Source organism: Cucumis melo, chromosome 7 (genome assembly GCF_025177605.1).
Source record: "Cucumis melo cultivar AY chromosome 7, USDA_Cmelo_AY_1.0, whole genome shotgun sequence".
NCBI lineage: Eukaryota > Viridiplantae > Streptophyta > Magnoliopsida > Cucurbitales > Cucurbitaceae > Cucumis > Cucumis melo.
Genome location: NC_066863.1, coordinates 23,953,571 through 23,970,766, shown reverse-complemented (window position 1 = coordinate 23,970,766; position 17,196 = coordinate 23,953,571). Strand labels below are relative to the sequence as shown.

The following is a 17,196-nucleotide window of genomic DNA, read 5'->3' as shown; positions in this document are numbered from 1 at the left end:
TGTTAAGTTTGGAATTGTAATTGGAACTTCAAAATTAAGTGATATAAACAGATTTCTCTCCACCATATTTAGATTAAATCAGAGCAGTGATAATCCAATCATCAACTTTATGATAACACTAGTAAAATTAAGAAAGTTTTTATGATTAGAAAATAAGTGCTTCCAAATATTGAGGATTTCATATATTTATACCTAAGATATTTGTATATTAATCATCAACATTTGTTTTTTTTAGCAACATGTGTGGTTCAATATAAAGTTATAAACTAAGAAAGCAAATAATAATAATGTATATAGATCGAGAGTTTCTAATAAAGATTCGAGTTTTAGGTACAAACGGTTGGCTTGAATGACAATCTCTTAGCCTCCAAATCATATCCAATCAAGAAATTGGCCTGCGCCAAATTTCCAATTATCCCAAATTCGTCTGTTGGCGATGCAGCTGTTAATGTCAAGCAATTCACATTGTTTGCCACCTTCTGAAACGTATTCACAGGCAACAAATTCACGTTAGCGCCACCGGAAAAATGTGTAGTGATAATTGGAATGCCCGAGGAGGCGGCAACGTTGATGCCATCATCAAAGCATAGATCCCAAAAACTACCGGGATCCTTCACTCGCTTTGCTTTAACAACCTTGAGTAGCGACGAAACGACACCATCATACAATTCCTTTGGAAGAACCGTTAATGTCGTCCCACTATCGATAATCACATTGCCTTGTTTGGCAGAGGCCATGTGACGTTCGTTGCCAATGGAAATGGCTTCCAAAGTGATGTAATAGTAAGTGACGGGGTCTTTGGAGATCAGTGGCGTTGAAACGACTCCAGGGCCAGAAACGACAGCGTTTTGTCCAAAGTTTATTTTGCCATTTGCGTGACTGAGTAACGTTGGTAAGCAATAAGAGAATCGACGGCTGATGCCGGAGGTTTGGCTCATTTGTGAGACCAACGAGAGCTGACCACCACCAAGTCCAATGACACCTGAAGCAAACCCAAATCCGCCACCACTCTCATGGCCACATCCGATGACTGATTTCACAGAAGATGACCCTATGGTGATCTTTTCTAATCCCAAATCTCCCTTTGTGTAAGTTTGATCTCCGTACGTGTAACTGTAATCGCAAACCCCCTGAACCCCACAGTGGGCATCATCAATAGCTTGACAAATCTGGGAATTGCAAGGCACGTGACTGAAGGATGTGGATTTGAGAGGGTTGAAAATGGGACGTGATTGTTTGAAACATTTCACACATGGCAAGCATTGAGCCCATGTCAGATCACTACCCGTGTCAGCCAAGCCTATGTAATCAACTGGTGGGGTTCCAATGGAAACAGACATTAGATACTCGCCACTTCCTGGGGCAATTGGGGATTGGAGGCCAACAGCACCGCTAGTGGCAGCGCGATTGAGGAGAGCAGCGGAGCGAGACAACGAGCGACGAAAGGCATTGGAGAGGCGGTCATAATGAGATAACGTTGAAAATTCAAGAGGCGAAAGAAGGGAATCACGGTGGAAGAGAGAGGTGGTGAAGCCATTATCACCATTAATAATGGTTGTTTGAGAGAAGGAGATCAACAAGAGAAATAGAAGGAAGAAGATGGAAATTGTAGCCACCATTGCAAATATTGGAGTGTTCTAAAAAAGGGATAGTTTCCTAGAGACGGTGATGAAGCTAATAGAGATTTCCTTTTTGATCTCTCTATATATAAAGGATATAGTGAGAGTTTGCATGGAATTTGTGTATGATATAAATTTTCACGTAGTTCCCATATATATTAAAGAAGATGATTAAATATTACGAGGTTAAATGAATATATTTATCGAAACGAATAAAAAGAATATGAAAAACTTTTTTTCTTTTGTTCAACAAAAGCAAAAAAAGTGTATGTATTTTGCAAGGGTAATTTATCGAGGGTTAGTAACAAGTGCTATGCACGTCAAATAAAATGTTTCATTAAAAATTTAAAAGTATTTTTATAAACTTGTTTAAAGTTGAAAAGAAATATCATAGAAATTTTGTTAATAAATTATTTATTCAATAGATATATTAGGTATTGCAATATACACAATAAACCAAGCATTTTTAATGACATTTTTAAATACATATATATTATATTTTTCATTATGTTCTTATTAAAGTATATTTATTTTTTCATAAAATGTTTTCTACACAGTATAAATATAATTTTTTCTACTAAAGTAAATTATCAAAACAATAACTTTTTAAATAAAAAAAAATATGTTGGAATATGTGTGTTTTCTTTTTTATACTAATAACCATAAGTTATTAATTAAATTATTTATACTAATAACCATGAATGAAAAAAAAAATAGTGAAAACCATTTTTTAAAATTATCAATGAATAAAAATTTGGGAAGCTAAAAAGGATTTTGGAGTTTAAAAAAAATAAAGCATAACATCTCATTAATATTTTTAGTGGTAATTTGGTTTTTAATGTAATTAATATTTAGATGTTAATGGTTGATAATTTAACAAGTTATGTGATTTTACCTTTTTTTTTAAATTTTTATTTAACAAATTTTAAAATTAACAAAATTACCTTATAGTTAGAATTACTAAAATGAAAATGACAAAATTAGAAGAAAAAGTTTCTTCGTATAGTCTATTTTATATATAGTATAGATAACTAACTTTATGTATATATATATGACATTGTTCAAAATTATCAAACCTAATTAACATGACGTTTATTTCAATTTTCATTTTATTTTGTGAACCATTTCATTTAAGTTTGATCAATTGGTTTTTTCTTTTTTTGTCGAGTAAGATTAAAATTTATATAATAAAATATAGCATGAATAGTGTCTACTTTATCCCTCCTATAAATATTAACTAGAGAGATTAAATTAAGAATAATTCAATTAATTACCTTATTTACCTAAAAAAATCAAGTTTATCATTCGTAAATTTATGCTTACTTTATTTTTTTTCTCAAAATGTTATTGTGATTGAGTAATCGTTATGAATAGCAACAAAATGAAATTATTTACCCATAGAAAACAAAATATTTTGAAGAACTAAATGTAATGAATTTATTTAAATTTTTATGGGGCGTGAATAATTTATTTCAAACTCATATTTGTTTGGGAAGACAAATCAAATTCGACGAACCATATTTCAAGGAAGAAACACACCGTAGTGGATGGTCTGAATGTTTAAGGAAGTAGGAAAATCAACTGTCGGAAGTTTAATTTTTGTTAATTAATGACCAAAATTAAAGCCAATCTCAATCCCCTCAATTAATTTCAATTAATCAATTCACAGTACGGAATGAAAATAAATTAATTATCCAGCAGAATATGTATAGTCTAAAAATGGCATATATATTGTTCCAAAAACGATATATGTTCCTCTTTAGGAATAAACTTTTTTCTAATTTAAGATATTTTGTAGAGAAAAATAAATATCGACTGAATAGCTATTTCTAGGAAGATTCAAATACCAAAATGTGTGTGACTTTTTTCTTTTTTCACTTCTAAAGATTTTTCTCTCTTACTTGACCCAGAGAAATATAATATGGATATTGGTCAAGGTAGAAAATTTTTAACTTCAAAAGCAATTCAACTTGTTCCACACACATACCATTTCATATCTGTTAGCCAATTTATGGTGGTTAAAGACATATGTCATCAAAACTAATTAGTATTTTTTTTCTTGTTGTTGAGGAAATGAAGAACATTTAGTATTTTAGGTCAAATTTATCTATAATATAATTTTTTTTTCTTAAAACATATAGTGTATCCACACACATAGCATTTCATATCTTTTCATATTGTGTCTAATTCTATGTTTGATGAGTGATCGAAACATATTGAATTGGATTTCCATTTTATTTGGAAGAAGAAGTTATCAATAGAGATATATAGCAAGTTTCTTCCTATGACACTTGGGGTGTTTTTACCAATGATTTACCTTCTAAAGCTTTTGTTCTATTATTGTCGAAGGTGGGTGTGATTGACGGTTCCCTCTCCATCTTGATGGGAAGAATTAAGGATAATATATATTGGTAAATTTAGGTTCAAGTTATTATTGATTTTTTATTCTTGTAAAATGTTTGGAATGTATATCTCTTCACATTGGTAAATAAAATTCTCAAGTCATTCCTATTTGATGTGAAGGAGTAATAATAGAAAGATGAAATGGTAGGGGTTTGGTTGAAACTATGAAAAAAGTTTTTGAATCAATTTGTTTTTTACCCAAGAATTTTTTAATATTTAATTTTGACCATTCAAAGTTCAAATCTAAAAATGTCAACTGTTGTAACTCCAAAATAGTTTGTGTAATACATAAAATTAAAGGAATTTGAACCAAAAATTAAATTTATAAGAAAGGATTCAACCAAAATATGTGGAGAGTGAACAACCTTTGTGATAAAAGAGAAAATTAACCATTATTACTAATTCAAAATGTTTTATATTATGCAATTATATACATTTAAAAAACAAAATTAAACCAAGGAGAATTAATATATAATTATTAATTCACAATTTCCTCAAATTAATCTTAAAACAAATTTTTGTTGAACCCAACCATGAGAGATTATCACTGTAACAAACGAATTTAAAAATGAATAATCAAAGACAACTGAGAAATTAAACGACATGTCGACTCTAAGCACAACGTGTAGGTTTAAACGACAATCTCTTATTCCCAAGATCATATCCAACTTCAAAGTTAATCTGTGCCAAGTTCCCAAAAATGGCGACATTCGTTGCCGGCGCCAAAGTCAAACAAATCACATTATCAGCCACCGGTGCAAATGTGTTCACCGGCAGCAACTTCACATCGGCACGACCGCTAAAATGTGCCGTGATTATCGGAATATTTAAATCCTCTAGTTGCCCCGCAGAATAGCAAAGCTCCAAAATCCCCGAAGGATCATCCACTCGCTTTGCTTTAATAACTCTCGCCAAAGTGGAAACGACGCCGTCATACAGACTCCGAGGTAGAAGAGTCAATGTTGTACCGGAATCGATAATGATATTCCCTTGGTTGGTCATGGCTGACATGTCCTTTGCGGCCTTAAATCGCTTGTTTCCAACAGAGATTGCTTCAAGAGTCAAGAAATAAAAAGTATCCGGAGATCTCGGTACGAGAGGGGTAGAAACCACTTGACGCCCCGAAACGACAGCCTTTCGGCCAAAGCTTATTTTACCTGTGATATTTTCGTTGCTAAAGAACGTTGGCAAGCAATATGAGAACTGTGGTTTGACGCCGGCAATTGTGCTCATTTGCGACACCAAAGAGAGAGAGCCACCACCAAGTCCAATGATTCCGGAGGTAACCCCTCCGAAAGTGCCACCATTTTGGTGCCCGCATCCGATGACTGTCTTAGGGAGTTTGAAGGACCCAATGGTAATTTTATCAGATGCTAGGTCACCATACGTAAACGATCGATCTCCATAACTATAGCCATAGCTGCAGCTTTTGAGGTCCAGCCCACAATGGGAACTTTCAAGGGAGCGACACGTATCCGACGAGCAAGACACTTTGCGGTAGGAAGACGACCGACGTGGATTAAAAATAGGCTGTGATTGGTTGAAGCATTCCCGACATGGCAAGCATTGAGTCCATGTTAGGTCGCTGCCAGTATCGGCAATGGCTATGAAATTCACTCGAGGGGTTCCGATAAAGATAGACATTAGAAACTCGCCGCTGTCGGGGATGATGGGAGAACGTATGCATGCAGTGGAGACAGAAGTGAGGTGATTGAGGAGGGTGGCGGAGCGGGAGAAGGAGCGACGAAAGGACTCCACAAGGCTGTCGTAGCGGGAGAGAGAGGGGTTGTGGAGAGGGGAGAGAAGAGAATCGCGGTGGAATAGAGAGGTGGTGAAGCCATGGTGGCCACCGCCATGAGCGGTTGCTTTGGAGGAGAAAAAGAGGAGGAAGTAGAAGAAGATTGAAATGACAGGCATGGATTAAAGTTATGAATAAACTTTAGGATTATGATTTTTAACCTTTCCAAACTTCTGCCTTTATAACATATTATGGCAATTTAATTAGAAGATCTTTTTTTGACAGAAGAGAGAGATTTTGCATGGGATTATAAGAAGGAAACATTCTCATGCATTATTTCCATTTAGATTACAAAAAGAGAGATTTTTTCCCCTCTTCCTTGTTTAGAATATTACCATCCAAGTCTCCTTAGATTCTTAATTTTTTTGATCTCTTTATGGAAAAGAAAAATTATATAGTGAATAAGGATAATAACTTTTAATTAATTTATATATCATTTATTATTAAATACACTAATATAAATTAATTAGGATAATATTTTGCAAATGAGAGTTGGTTTCTAAAAGAAGAATACGTATTTAATAATAATAGAAATAAATAATTAAAAGTTGATAATAATAATAATAAAAAAAAGAGAAAGTATAAAAGGTAATCAAATATCCTTGAATAACTTAAAAGGTGAGATGCATTATTTAGGTAAGAAATTCAAAACCATATATAGAAAGAAATTAAAAATTTCAAGAGAAAAAAAAAAAAAAAAAAAATATATATATATATATATATATATGTACATCAAATGTGTCCATGGACCATGAACATTGGTAATAAGATAGAATTGATTTTGAGGGATTTTTCAGTACGTCATAATTAGAGAGTTGGGGAACTACAAACATGAATGTATAATTAAATTTTCAGGTTATTTAAAAGAATATTTAAGTGCGTGAATAAAAGTTAAGAAGGGAATTTATGAGTAACGAAAGCGGGTGATATAATTATGGTTCAACACCCCCAAGCAAGAAGGAAAAATACGTACTTAATTAGTTGACCAAAACAACAGAACCAAAAACAAATCTTCCTTTAAAAAGGAAAAGAAAAAACAATTATCTTTCTAATATCTTGCTTTTAACCTTTAATCCACATTCTAATTTATATAATAATAATAATAATAATAATAATAATAATAATAATAATAATAATAATAATAATAATAATAATAATAATAAGAGATAATCAACTAATGTTAATTTCGGCCTTGATCCATTAGTGAGGCATTGTTGGGCTTAGCCTATTGCCTGGACCAAAGCTGAGGCAAAGGTGAAGGCTAAGAATGTTAATTTCGGCCTTGACCCACCCAAATTAGTCCTTTTCCCTCAGCCTAAGGTTCTTCTACCTCGAACCTGAATTCTTTCTTGACTTCATTGTCTATACTCCTATTCTCCTTCTATTATACCATTTCATATCAAATCATCCATTACATTTAATGTATTTATAAAAACAAAGTTGAAAAATAGTAAAATATTAAAACTATTTATAAAATATAGCTAAGTTCATCCAATGAAAATTTTCTTTTACTATGCATCATGTTTCCCCTTTTTTAAAAACATACTCAAATGTATTTATAAGGGATTCGATTCAAATCGATTTTTATATAAATTCGAAACAAATGAAAATAACCGATACAATTTAACTAAAACCTTTTTTCCTATAATATTTAGCCTTGTAAAGGGGGAAATTTTACAACAAAAATCAATAATAATAATAACCAATGCAATTCAAAATCTCATTTCTAATTGAACAACAAAAGAATTTAAAAAGTGATTAAAGAAGATGATGATCATATAAACATAACTATATCTTTCTTTTTCTCCATTTCCAAACTCCAAAGAAATTCGAAAAAACAGGCATGCCATCACAGCTTCATATCTTCCAGATTTCCCTCATCCACAGTACACTAACAAAACACATATATTTCATACTACATTTCTTTTCTATATATATATATATATATATATATATACTATGGAGAAACTTCATTTCTTTTCTATATATATTATGGAGAAACTTCAAGGCTCAAGTCATGTGTGTATATACTTTATATAGTTGATTATATGCAAGAACAAGAATCAAGATTAACCATAAATAGCATCAGAATTTCATACTCTTTTTTTTATTTCTTCATCATCGCTAAGCTCGTCTTCAATGTCTGAAATATTCATCCTAGCAGAAGCTTGCTTTGCCCATTTCACAATTTTCTCAGCCTCCCGATTGATCTTCTCTTCCTCTTTCATTGCCTTTTTCAGAATTTTCTCTTGCTCTTTTGCCGAAAAAATGTTCAAGTCTGAAAGGAATTCATTGTTCTTACCCCATCCAAGGCTATTCTCCAGAATTTTGTTTCCGCTGCTCTTCTTCTCTGAAGTTTTCTTCGGTGAACACCAAAAACAACCGGTTTTTCTCGGCGGTGATTGAGGCGGAGAAGCCGAGTATCCAGATTCTGACTTGGTTTTGGAGCGGATTTTGCCATCTTTCTTCCGTACAGATATTTCATCGATTTCACCGGACGAAAACGAAGAATTCGAAGGAGATGAAACGTACCTACATTTCGATTTCGATCTGGAACTTCCATTTTTCCGATTTTGATTATCCATTGGAGACGTTGAGTTCCCTATTTCCGATGAATAATCCGGTAGATGCTGCGACTGAGATTTAGGGCTAAACCCTACTTCCTTCTTATTACACTGTTTCGAAGGAGAAAAAATAGCAAAATCGTCTCCCAAATTCTCATCGGCAGAGTGTACAGATGGACTATTCCTGGAATCGAAACCCGACCTGGTGTCGGATTTAGCAGCAGGGAAGGATTTGAGCTTGCGGAATCGGGATTCAAGGTCAGTGGGAAGATGGGAGTGGGTGAAGGAAGAGCAGTTGATGGCAGAGATTTGTTCAAGAACGCAGAGATCCTGGGTTTGAGATAGAAGATCTTCGACGGCGGAATCGTCAGTGTCGGAGAGGAAGGAGAAATCCGCCATTGATGGAGAGAGAAGAAAAATGGAGGAGGAGGGGGGGGGGGGTTGTGTTTAGGGTTTAGGGAAGAAGCAGCTGAGTCAAGGACGCCATGATTGGAAGGTGATTGGCGGAAAAGTCGGCAAAAATGGGTTTCTAACGGCTAATTCATTTCTCGTAGTGTCACGCATTTCCAACGAATGGTGACCCCACTCTTGTCATTTCAACCCGCTCCATCATTCTCCTGAACCGACCAGACCGAACCGGATCATTTGAACCCGCTATTGATTCTTTTTCCTTCGCAAAATTATAAGCTTCTTTATTCTCCTGCTCTTCTTTTTTTTTTTTAATATATGTTATTTTATGTTTAGTAACGTAGAACCACTTGAACATACTTCTACCAATTACAACATAACAAAACTGTTTATAGAATTAGAACGAAAATAAAATTTTATCGACTAAAGAAATATCATTCTTCAATAATAGTTCATCTTTCCAAAAACAAATGCGAAAATTATTTAGAGGTAAAAACAAAATTATTGAAAAATCAAGGAAATTACTAATAAAAATTTGGAACCAACAAAAAGAAAATTACAAAGAAATATGTATTGGGTCCTAATGATAATTTAAAAATATTATAAGAATCATATCCAATTGAATTTGTATTGTTGCACATTATTTTGGTAGACTTAGTAGAATCATTTACTAAATTGCATTATAGATGTATGGATATACATTTTTTGGTGCCAAAAGTATATATTATAGTTTTGACCAATAGTACCAAACACAATTAAAAAAAATCCTTTTCTTGAGCTAATCCATTATCTCTTTAATACTATTCCTCTCTATGACGCCATGATGTGACTTTGAAAAAAAACAAAAAAAAAAAACGAAGAGAACACACCCTTTGTGTAGTTTATTTTTAAAAAACTAATTCTATTTCCTATTAATTTATTATAACATTAAGAATAAATTGAATTCTTTACAAAAAATTTAAAAACCAAAAGACAACCTTTTAACAACTATTTCTTTTCTTAATTTCAAAACTTAGATCAAATTCTAGAAACAATGACAATTTAAACAATTTAGTCCCAAAATATTTAAATTAACTTAAGAAAAATTTAGGAAAATTAAAATATATATATATATATTTGACAAAATATTTACACTTCAGAAAGAATGAAGTGAATTTTTTTTTTTTTTTATCTTGTTAGTGGTTTTGTTTTATAGAATATAAATGGTTTGCTAAATTTTTCTATTTTTGAAAAAATCCTTAAGATTTATTAGATACAAATTCAATAGTTGAAATATGTATTAAATACAATTTAAATTTAGAGAACTATTTAACACAAATGCATTTGAACTAAACTTATAGTTTTAACTTCATTTATTTTGATGATTATTATTATTATTTTAAAATAACACTTCAAAATTTAAAATGATTTTTTTAAAAAATGGATAAATAAAAAGTTTGAAATGTTTTATAAGGGTAATCGTATCTGAGAGGTGTAAGGTTTTGATTGGGCAAGATTGAAGTTGTTAGTGGGTACAAAATGTGCATACTTAGGGTTACGAATTTGATGTAGTTTGGAGTTGGTATGGAGCAGATTAAAGAAGGCGTATAGGGCTATACCCCCGGGGCCGTCTCTCATCATCCCTTACATCACCACCCCACTCAACTGCTCCTCTATTTTCCCTTATTCTCACCCAATCACAATCACTCCTTCACCCCTCATTCCTCCCATCTCTCCCTTCACGCAACCTAAATGCCACATTGTTGGTCCCAAACCATCAAACTGAATCGTTGGTTCATTGATGAAGACTCCAAAACATCAACGTTCAACTTTTAATAATATCTTGAAGGAGAGGATGCCTTTAGTTTAAATATTATTTTAAGCCTTATCTTCAGTTACTAAAATTTGGAACTGTACCAATTTTGTCTTCATAGTCTTTTTCTTCTTCTTCTTCTTCTTCTTCTTTTTTTTTTTTTTCATTTCATCCGTCCTTTTGTTATTAATATTTATGTTAATTAACAAGGGGAAGTTGATGTGACCTTTTACATCTCATGACTTTAAACTTCTTTACAATGCTTTGATTTGGATTTGAGGATAAATCCTTCAAAAGGAGAGGATGATATGAACCGACCAAACATCAAAGTATTAATTAGATTTTATTTAATAATGTGATGTAATTTTTTTTTATCCTTTTTAATAACATTTGAGTAAGTTTAATTTAGTCTTTCGCAATACGTTAGGATTTTATTGGGAGGTTATTTAAATCTTACCTTGGTTGTTTCAAGTTAGTTTTTGATAATTGAAGCTTATAACTTTTCTATCAATAGAAATTCTCATATGGTAAATGGTAAATGACAAAGTCTCATCGCCATCTTTTTACAATTCTTAATTCAAGGTTGCATCAAGATCGTTAGGTAAGTTTAATCACTTTGCTTGTAGAGTGTTCAAATTTGCTTGTAGAGTGTTCAAACTTGAAGTGAGGAACTAATTCTCCTAATTTCTTGGTGTTTGATGAGAGGGTTTCTAATTTTTGAATTCCAAAGTTGTCATATCACCAAACTTCTCACATTTGATATAAAGATTGTAACGCTGAACAAAGCTTAGAGAGCAAAGTAGAAGAAATTGAAAACTTATGAGTAAGAAATAACTTTTTCCCCCCTAAAAATAAAAATAAATATTAAACATAAGTTTGAGCATAAAGACAAGGACAATGAAGTAAGAGACAAAAATTCAAACAACCAAATACACAAAAGTAGGGGAAGAAAAAGAGAGAGATTCCCAATCCCGATCCCAATCATCAACAAAAATACTCACATTAGTAGAGTAGTTAGAGAGCAGTTGAAGAACAACAAGAAACTCAACATTTCCAATGCCTCAATTCATTTCCCATAAGAAACCTCCACCTTTCTCCCAATCCCAAATTCCCCATTTCCTTCTCGTCATTAGTAATGAAGGAATCCTCCAAGCCATGGCGGCCTTTTACTGCCAATTGCTGTTCCGCCGACGACCAGACCGCCTTCGGAAACTTCAGCCGCTGCCGACCGAACCGCTCCGATTTCTCGAAGAACATCGCTCCACTACCGTCGTTCAGGCGGCTGTCGTTCTCAGATTTGAGCCGGTCGTCATCGATGCGATTGAACGAGGATCTAGCAGCATCGTTTGGAGGGGACTTGTTTGATTTTCAGTTGAGCGAACTGCGTGCGGTTACTCAGAATTTCTCGAGTAATTTCTTGTTGGGAGAAGGGGGATTTGGGAGAGTTCATAAAGGGTATGTTGATGAGAATTTTCGGAGTGGACTAAGGGCTCAGGCCGTTGCTGTTAAGCTTCTTGATAATCAAGGCTTGCAGGGCCACCGTGAATGGCTTGTAAGCTTTCAAATTTACCACTCTTCCTTCTTCAATCTTTCTTTCTTTGCTTATTACTAATTGTTTTATTTTTATTTTTATACTTAAAAATGTTTGTAATTATGCATAACAAACCATGTTTTGTTATCTGTTTTTTAAGTTTATAATTACTTCTTTCTATCCATTTTCCCCCCCTTCTTATCTACTTTTTGTTAATATTTCAAAATTCAAATCAATTTTTTGAAAACTAAACAAAATTAGCTTTTAAAAACTTATTCAAAGAGTTTAATTTTAGATTTAAGAAAGATGCCAACTATGGTTAAAAAAAAAAAATGGTTACGAGGCCTAAATTAATCATATTTTAACATATTTCGATGCTAACTAAAAAGAAAACACTTTTTTAGGCTCAAAAACAGGTTTTTAAGAACTATGTTTGACTTCAACTTTAGTTTTCAATTTATGAAAGGCATGTTTTCTTCAACTTTTGTATCATAGGATTCACACTTCCTTTTTTTTTCTTTTTAATTTTGATTTAGTTTTTTAGAAATTGTAAAATTTAATCAACCTTATTAACATTTAACAAAAATAAAAATATCAATAAGCTTGATTTTCAATAATTATAAATAAATAAATAAATAGAGAGATTATTTTATACAATAAAACTTTTGTCATCAAGATAGACTTTCAATAATGATACAAATAAACATAAATAGCAGTTTATCTTGATCTTTTGTGATTTATAATAGAGATATTTTACAAATATTTTGTTTTATTTTGATACATTTAAAATTAGCTCGTAAATAAATAGTTGAAGAAGCTTTTAGAAATTTAATAGATATGTTCGAAGGTGAAGTGTTTGACACTAGACTTTAGTGAGCTAACCAATAATATCACGTATTGTAAGATCAAAATAACAAGAATAGTAAAATAAGATAAAGATAACAAGTATCGCAAAAAACATTGATGGGTGGGTAGGGATTATAAATATTTTGATTCTTTAATCTAGGCATTAACATAACACTTGGTATAAAGTTGAAGAGAAAATGAGTACTTTCTAAAAATTCATGGACTTCATCGAAGGTAGTAGAGGTCCACCAAAGAATTTTAACAAAGTTTCTCTATTTTGGTAGGCTGAAGTTGTGTTTCTTGGACAGCTGAGGCATCCAAATCTAGTAAAATTGATAGGTTATTGCTGTGAGGAAGAAGAAAGGCTTCTTGTTTATGAGTTCATGCCTAGGGGGAGCTTGGAGAACCACTTATTCAAAAGTCAGCTTCTTCGTTGTCTCTACTATAAAAAAAAAAAAAAAAAAAATCAAACTCGAACCTCAAAAGTCACTTTCAAATTCTGAGTATTCTCTTTCATTTATGCTGGATGCAGGGCTTTCAGTCTCGCTGCCATGGTCGACGAGGCTCAAAATCGCCATTGGAGCAGCAAAGGGACTTGACTTCCTTCATGGGGCAGAAAAACCCGTCATTTATAGAGACTTCAAAACTTCCAATGTTCTGTTAGACTCGGTTTGTCTTGTCTTGTGATGTTCCAAAACATATTGTAATAGCAAAATCTTGGGGTTTTCTTTTTAATAAAGTTGTTGAACGTGTGGTGGATCATAGGATTTTACAGCAAAGTTGTCTGACTTTGGACTGGCAAAGATGGGACCTGAGGGATCAGACACTCATGTAACCACTAGAGTAATGGGTACATATGGCTATGCAGCCCCGGAATACATCTCCACAGGCAAATTTCCTATTCTGTTCTTATCTGGTTTTCAATTACAAATTCTCCGTGCTAAATCTGCACTTAGGATCATGATATTATGGTATCATCGGATATGTTTGGAAATGACTTTTTAAGTGCTTAAAAAGTATTTTTAGGCCTATAGTGATTGTTGCATAACCCTAGTGTCCAACATCTATTCTCATTCATCCATAACACTCATGTGGTTTGTGGCACGATGTTTATCGTAGGACATTTGACAACGAAAAGCGATGTATACAGTTTTGGAGTGGTACTTTTGGAGCTTCTAACAGGAAGAAGAGCAATGGACAAATCAAGAGCAAAGAATGACCAAAACCTTGTGGATTGGGCAAAGCCATACCTCAGTAGCTCTCGTAGGTTGCATTGCATAATGGACCCAAGGCTTTGTGGGCAGTATTCAGTGAAAGGAGCAAAGGGAATGGCCAGTCTTGCCCTCCAAAGCACCAGCTTGAATCCTAAAGACAGGCCTAGAATGCCGGCTATTGTTGAGGCTCTTGAAAACCTTCTTCAGTTCAAGGACATGGCTGTTACTTCTGGCCACTGGTCTGCCTCTGCCTCACCAAAACATGCCAGAAATGGTGTCTCTGCAAAGGTCAAAACAGAGACAGGACGTGGAAATCTCGCAAAATCCTTGGCTGCTGTGAGTCACAGATGATTTGTGTGTGCTTGTATATATTTAGGCAAACAATTGCAGAGGTTCTACTATGTAAATATACATGTAAATCTCCAATGCTTTGCTACACTACAATATGTAAATGAAGAGTTCCGGCCCTTTGATGGGATTGGTCTCATCTTAATGAGTATAAATATTAGAAGTTAGAACAAGACTCGACATTGAACTCAAAAAGAAACAAAGTGTTGATGAAAATGGATTTAGGTGGCTGTTAGCCTGTTCCTTAAAAGCTTTTGTACAATACTTTCACTGATCAAGGCTACCTAATCACAAAGCTTCAAATTTGTTTCGAAGACCGGATTTACAAAACACGTAACCTGAGAAGTTTCATGAAATATCAAAGCAACAATTGTGAGAGGAAACAAAGAAAAATACCTCTTTTTCTTCAAGAAGAAGCCACACAACGTGAGCTGCATAAATCCAAATCAAATACTTGCAATACAAATTTCCCAAAAATCTGCCTTAATATAATGTAACTTGGCCTTCTCGCCATCTTCATTGACTTCCTATACTTCTTCCAAATCTGAAAAGTTTCTGCCACATCAGATCATGCAAGTGCCATGTCACACTCATTTAATACTATTATTAATGGCAGGAACTAAACTCAACATTTAAAAATCATAATACCAAATTGCGTTTCATGTGGTACAGCAGCCTTGAACTGGAAGAAGCAAAAGCAATGGAGGAAAATATTCAACCTTTTTCAATGGGAAAGGCCGCGAGAACCGCACTTTGAGATTCAAACCCTCTAAAAAAAAAACTCCCAAAACTCTTTTCCACTTTGCTTCAGTGCTTCCCCAACTCCCCCACCTTCCCTAAAACTTTTCTTCCAAAAACAATTTCCATGGAATTCAATTCCAAATAAACACTCCATCTTCTTCATTTCTCCTCTCCCCATCTCCTCTCCCCATCTCCTCTCCATTCCCAACCATGGCTTTCAATTCCAAATTCCCAAAGAAACCCACTGTTTCCCCCTCCCACTGCAACCTCTGCACCACCCTTTTCTTCGTTGTTCTCTTCACCGTTCCCACTCTGTTTCTCCTCCACACTTCCACCATCTCCGTCTGCTCTCTCTCTGCCTCCACCACTCGTCTGAACTCATGGTTCGGAGATCTTCGCGATGCTCAATTTTCTTGGAATCGCCTAGCTTTTGATGAAGATAAACCGCCACCTGTTGTTCTGAAAATTGCAGTATTCTCTCGTAAATGGCCGATCGGAACAACCCCGGGTGGGATGGAGCGGCATGCTCACACGCTTCACACGGCTCTGGTTCGCCGTGGCCATCGCGTTCATGTTTTCACCTCACCTGTGTCTAACTATGGCGTCGTTCAGAACCTCTCTTCTGAAACTTCAGTGCCGACCATCCATTTCCATGAAGGCGAACCAGGCCGGTGGCGATACAACAAAGCGTGGGAGCAATTCGAAGAAGAAAACCACCGAGAACCATTCGACGTTGTTCACTCAGAGAGCGTCGCACTTCCTCACTGGTTAGCCAAACAGCTCTCGAATCTCGCAGTTTCTTGGCATGGGATTGCCTTAGAGAGCTTGCAATCGGACATATTCCAGGACCTAGCTCGCCGGCCGAACGAGCCGGTGTCGCCAGCCTTCAACAAGAATATTCAAGGCGACGTCCCGAAGGTACTGAATGAGATCCGATTCTTCAAAGATTATGCTCACCACGTCGCCATAAGCGATAGTTGCGGAGAGATGCTTCGAGATATGTACCAAATTCCAAGCAGAAGAGTCCATGTAATCGTCAACGGCGTCGATGAAGACGATTTCCGAGAGGATTTCAAATTAGGGCAAGAATTTAGGGCCACAATCGGTATACCTAGAAACGCGAGTCTAGTCCTCGGAGTCGCCGGAAGATTAGTGAAAGACAAAGGCCATCCGCTACTTCATGAAGCTTTCTCCATCATCGCAGAGCAACATCCAAACGTCTACCTGGTGGTCGCCGGAGCAGGACCATGGGAACAACGGTACAGAGATCTAGGTCCTCAGGTTCTGGTATTAGGATCGATGAGTCCGTCGGAACTCAGAGCTTTCTACAATGCGATCGACATCTTCGTGAATCCCACGCTCCGGCCACAAGGCCTGGATCTAACTCTGATGGAGGCTATGGCGAGCGGAAAGCCGGTAATGGCGTCGAGGTTTCCGAGCATAAAGGGTACCATTGTTGTGGATGATGAGTACGGGTTCCTGTTCGCTCCAAACGTGGAGTCGTTGGTAGAGACGCTGGAAGCGGTGGCTAAAGAAGGTTCAGATCGGCTAAGACGGCGGGGGAAGGCTTGCCGGCGATATGCGACGTCCATGTTCACTGCCCGGAAAATGGCTCTGGCATACGAGAGGTTATTTCTTTGTATTAAAGATGAAGCATTTTGTAATTATCCTTAATTTTTATTTTTATTTCTTTCCAAATTCCTATCTATGTTGTGATTAAAACATTTCATTTCATAATTTAGAGAGCTCTTCGCATGGGAAACGAAACCAAGTCCATTGATTTGATATAGTGAAACTAATGATTGTTCATTCATTGATAATGAATTTTCGAATAAGGTATGAATAACAGTTTAGTTGATTCATATTCTTTTGTATATTTATTTTGTTTAGATTATAAATATGAAACATCATGATCTAGCTGTAGATATCGCA

The 17,196-nt window shown here is 34.8% G+C and overlaps 5 protein-coding genes across 5 annotated transcripts; 2 read left to right on the top strand and 3 right to left on the bottom strand.

The window, feature by feature from the left end:
* Window positions 1-326: 326 nt before the first annotated feature.
* Window positions 327-1,619, bottom strand: LOC103493256 (probable aspartic protease At2g35615). Its single transcript, XM_008453930.2, has one exon. The coding sequence runs from the start codon at window positions 1,617-1,619 to the stop codon at window positions 327-329; it is 1,293 nt and encodes a 430-aa protein (XP_008452152.2).
* A 3,015-nt stretch (window positions 1,620-4,634) lies between these two features.
* LOC103493255 (probable aspartic protease At2g35615) lies at window positions 4,635-5,939 on the bottom strand. The gene has a single exon (XM_008453928.3). The coding sequence runs from the start codon at window positions 5,937-5,939 to the stop codon at window positions 4,635-4,637; it is 1,305 nt and encodes a 434-aa protein (XP_008452150.2).
* A 1,639-nt stretch (window positions 5,940-7,578) lies between these two features.
* Window positions 7,579-8,961, bottom strand: LOC103493061 (uncharacterized). The gene has a single exon (XM_008453687.3). The coding sequence runs from the start codon at window positions 8,781-8,783 to the stop codon at window positions 7,914-7,916; it is 870 nt and encodes a 289-aa protein (XP_008451909.2). The 5' UTR covers window positions 8,784-8,961; the 3' UTR covers window positions 7,579-7,913.
* Window positions 8,962-11,391: 2,430 nt separating this feature from the next.
* LOC103493058 (probable serine/threonine-protein kinase PBL15) lies at window positions 11,392-14,696 on the top strand. Its single transcript, XM_008453684.3, has 5 exons — window positions 11,392-12,136; window positions 13,246-13,381; window positions 13,494-13,630; window positions 13,727-13,850; window positions 14,081-14,696. Exons 1-5 carry the CDS (start codon window positions 11,720-11,722, stop codon window positions 14,524-14,526), a joined length of 1,260 nt encoding a protein of 419 aa, XP_008451906.2. The 5' UTR covers window positions 11,392-11,719; the 3' UTR covers window positions 14,527-14,696.
* Window positions 14,697-15,024: 328 nt separating this feature from the next.
* Window positions 15,025-17,126, top strand: LOC103493059 (uncharacterized). The gene has a single exon (XM_008453685.3). The coding sequence runs from the start codon at window positions 15,475-15,477 to the stop codon at window positions 16,936-16,938; it is 1,464 nt and encodes a 487-aa protein (XP_008451907.2). The 5' UTR covers window positions 15,025-15,474; the 3' UTR covers window positions 16,939-17,126.
* Window positions 17,127-17,196: the final 70 nt, after the last annotated feature.

Coding starts and splice junctions, on each gene's coding strand:
- LOC103493256 (XM_008453930.2), bottom strand. CDS start 1,619: ATGGTGGCTACAATTTCCATCTTCTTCCTTCTATTTCTCTTGTTGATC.
- LOC103493255 (XM_008453928.3), bottom strand. CDS start 5,939: ATGCCTGTCATTTCAATCTTCTTCTACTTCCTCCTCTTTTTCTCCTCC.
- LOC103493061 (XM_008453687.3), bottom strand. CDS start 8,783: ATGGCGGATTTCTCCTTCCTCTCCGACACTGACGATTCCGCCGTCGAA.
- LOC103493058 (XM_008453684.3), top strand. CDS start 11,720: ATGAAGGAATCCTCCAAGCCATGGCGGCCTTTTACTGCCAATTGCTGT. Junction 12,137..13,245: donor AGGGCCACCGTGAATGGCTT/GTAAGCTTTCAA, acceptor CTATTTTGGTAG/GCTGAAGTTGTGTTTCTTGG. Junction 13,631..13,726: donor CCAATGTTCTGTTAGACTCG/GTTTGTCTTGTC, acceptor GGTGGATCATAG/GATTTTACAGCAAAGTTGTC.
- LOC103493059 (XM_008453685.3), top strand. CDS start 15,475: ATGGCTTTCAATTCCAAATTCCCAAAGAAACCCACTGTTTCCCCCTCC.